Source organism: Marmota monax, unplaced genomic scaffold (genome assembly GCF_021218885.2).
Source record: "Marmota monax isolate L192 unplaced genomic scaffold, Marmota_monax_Labrador192_F-V1.1 WCK01_AAM20220418_F8-fsc00300, whole genome shotgun sequence".
NCBI lineage: Eukaryota > Metazoa > Chordata > Mammalia > Rodentia > Sciuridae > Marmota > Marmota monax.
This window is the reverse complement of record NW_026691968.1, coordinates 1,324,547-1,327,833: the sequence shown is the minus strand read 5'-3', so window position 1 is coordinate 1,327,833 and position 3,287 is coordinate 1,324,547. Positions and strand designations below refer to the sequence as shown.

General features: G+C 41.3%; 1 protein-coding gene across 1 annotated transcript; it reads left to right on the top strand.

The window, feature by feature from the left end:
• Nucleotides 1-203: 203 nt before the first annotated feature.
• Nucleotides 204-2,731, top strand: LOC131424262 (thyroid receptor-interacting protein 11-like). The gene is given in 2 exon segments (XM_058580112.1): nucleotides 204-993; nucleotides 996-2,731. Coding segments are annotated over 2 exon segments (2,526 nt in total).
• The last annotated feature ends 556 nt before the right edge of the window (nucleotides 2,732-3,287 follow it).

Below are 3,287 nucleotides of genomic sequence, written 5' to 3'. Positions count from 1 at the left end.
AGAGCCCCACAGCCCCGCCCTTCATGGAATTCTGAGAGCTTGGGTCATAATTGACCCCCCAGCATTCCAGGAGTTTCAGAGCAGAGGTGGATAGAGACGGAGGTGGTTTTCAGAGGTGGATAGAGACAGAGGTGGTTTTCAGAGGTGGATACAGACAGAGGTGGTTTTCAGAGTGGGTCTGATGGCTCACTGAAATAGGGGAGATGTCATCCTGGTTTAGAGGCCTAGGCTCCAGCTTGGGCCACTCCTTGGGTCAGGTGGGGGAAAGCTTGGCTTCCCTCACCAGCCATAAGTCCAAGGTCCCCAAGGATGAGGTTCTTGATGAATTCGCGGACGTAGAAGCAGGTTTACCTAGTTATTGGAGAAAGAACATTGAAGATACCAAATGGATGATCAGATATGACAATGAAAGACTTAAAAACTATTGTGCTGACCTGGAAGAAAGGTATGCAGCATCTAAGCTACGCATCCAACATCAATCTGCAAATTACCGAAATGAAGTGGCACAGAAAGAAGTCGAAATCAGGCAACTGAAAGCAAGACAGTTTGTACTAGAGGATGCGTTGTTGCAACTGAAGTCAGCTGCCCAACCACTGCATTCAGGAGCTGGTGGTGTACCATCAACCACTGCCCCGTCTTCATTCGGTCATGACATCAGTCACGGTTCAGCTTTTCCCGGTGATGACATGGACTTCAGTGACATCATTTCAGCACAACAAGAAATCAACAGACTGTCAATTAAAGTTTTGAGACTTGAATCCGAAGTCGACCGTTGGAGCGCTATTGCTCAGGCACAGCAAACACATAATTCAGATCAAAGTGAAATCTGCCAACTACAAAATACTATTAAGCTACTTGAACAAAACCAAAATCAAGACCTTGATAATCACCAAGGTGAAATTGCAGTTTTGCAGAATGCACATCAACAGAAACTGGCAGAGATGAGTCGCCGGTATCGAAGGGAACTAAATGACTCTGAAGAAAGAATTAAAAAACTGAAAATCAGTTACAGCAAGGTGACTCGGGAGTAACAGTAACTGATGAGTCTAAAATCTGTGACTTGCAAAACACGATTCAGGTTCTACAAAATGAAAAACAAGAGTCTGCCAGGAAGATCAAAGAACTTGAGGATCAACTAAAAGACATAAATGAACAATTATCTTTGGCACAAAATGACACAGAGGTCTTGAAGAGAGAAAAAGAGCAGCTCAGTGTGGAAAAGCAACAAATAATGGAACAGTGTGAAACCTTGAAGCTGGAATGGAGTCAATTGCAGCCTTCTGTGATGGAGCAGAAAGATGAGGAAATTGGGAACATGCAGAAAACCAGTGAACAAATAAAAGCCCAGTTGAAGGAAGACACACACAACACTCCAGCAGACAACTCTGATAGTTTCCAAATAACAAAAGTTAAAAGTCTTCGTATAGAAAACGGAAGTGAAAAACACGACCTGTGTAACCATGAAACTGTAAAAGGAGTGAAAGGAATCCAACAACAGGAACTTGAAATTCAACTTGTAAATGAAAAGACTAGGATTTTAACCAACCAGATTGATCAGCTGTCTGAAGATGAAGTTGGTCAACTCACTCAAACTATCCCTCAAAAGGCTCTTCAGGCTAAAACTTATTCAGGAAAACTTGATATGATTCCACCCCAGCTCTTGGCTGCATCATCACGTACCTCCCAGTCAGCAGAGGTCCAAGAGCTGAGACAGTCACTGCATGAAAAAGAGGCTACCATTAGGATGCTCCAGGAAAATAACCACAGGTTGTCTTATGCAATTGCTGCGGCCACAGACAGAGAAAACAAAGGACATGAAGAAATGGATTCCGAAATTAAACAGCTCAAGGAAGAACAAGATGTGTTAAAAACTTTACTGAAGGAAAAAGACCTCTTCATCCAAGTCCAAAGTGATCAGGCATTGTTATTACAGGAACGCTTGGAGAAAGCCAACCGTGTGTTGGATTCAGCAACCAGACCTACACGACAGTTACATCAAAAGGAAAAACAGATTGAACAAAGTGAGCTCCCAGGAGAAATATTGGACAATGCCCAAAAGGAATGGATGAACTCAGAAAATGGCACCAAAGGAAAAGTGGACAAAGCCCTAATGAGAAACCTGTTCATTGGGCATTTCCAGACACCGAAAAATCAGCATCCCAAAGTGTTAAGGTTAATGGGAAGCATCCTGGGCATTCAAAAGGAGGAAATGGAGCAGTTGTTGAGTGGAGATGGTGGTGGTGTTACTAAGTGGATAACGGGATGGCTTGCAGGAGGATCCCAATGTGTCCCCAACACACCTGTGACACCAAATGAGCAACCTGGGCTGAAGAGTTCTTTTTCAGAACTTTTTGTCCAATTTCTGGAAACAGAATCTCATTCATCCATTCCATCACCAAAACTTTCTGCTCATGCCATGAAGTCTCTAGACTCCAGAGGAAGGAGAAAGGAACGTGCAAAAATACCAAGAAGTGTGACAGACGCAGCAGAATTCAGAGCTGGTAAAAGAGAGGCTGTGAATGCATTCTTGGCACCGCGTTCTGCAGCTGTGCCACTGATTAGCCTAGATGGACTTGGACCTGGTGGACCTGGGAATCTCCTTTTGAATCCCATCACAGACTTCATGCCCACCTTTACACCATTGCCAGTGTTGCCGAACAATAGTGCCAGGGTTGTACAAAAGGACCTTTGAAAGCAATTCAAAGTGATTCTCAAGCCAGAAATGAGTTAGCACTTTCAAGAAGAAATAAACATTTTGTTCTTTTTATAAAGTGGCTTTTTCAAAAAGAAGCGGTGTATTTGTAGAGACAAAGAAAAAAGTTGATACATAGAAGTTTCAGGTATTTTGTCTCCCCCTCCCCATTTTTCGTGTGTGTTTGTTTGCTGTAGCACTGTTTTAAAATAAATTTTCTTTGTTTACCGTAGTCCTCTTTTTCATATGATATTTTGTTCTGATGCTATCAGGTAATCAACAGCAATAATAACCATTGTTCCAACTCCTTTTTTAAGGATCATATTTGTTACATTTAATTGTATTAAGATAAAAATGATACATTTATATAACAGAACAGAAGAAAAGTCCAACCCATATGAAACCCATATGAAAAAGATACATACCTGAGAATTTAGGCTAGCTGAAAACAAAATATGATGTAGCAAAAATTTGTGAATTGTTTAGTTTATAAAAGAAAACACTGAATAACTACTAAAAGAAAATTTCAGTGGGAGGGCCTGAACATGAAGTTTAGTGGATAAATTCTAAGATTCTTTTAATCCAAATACTATGA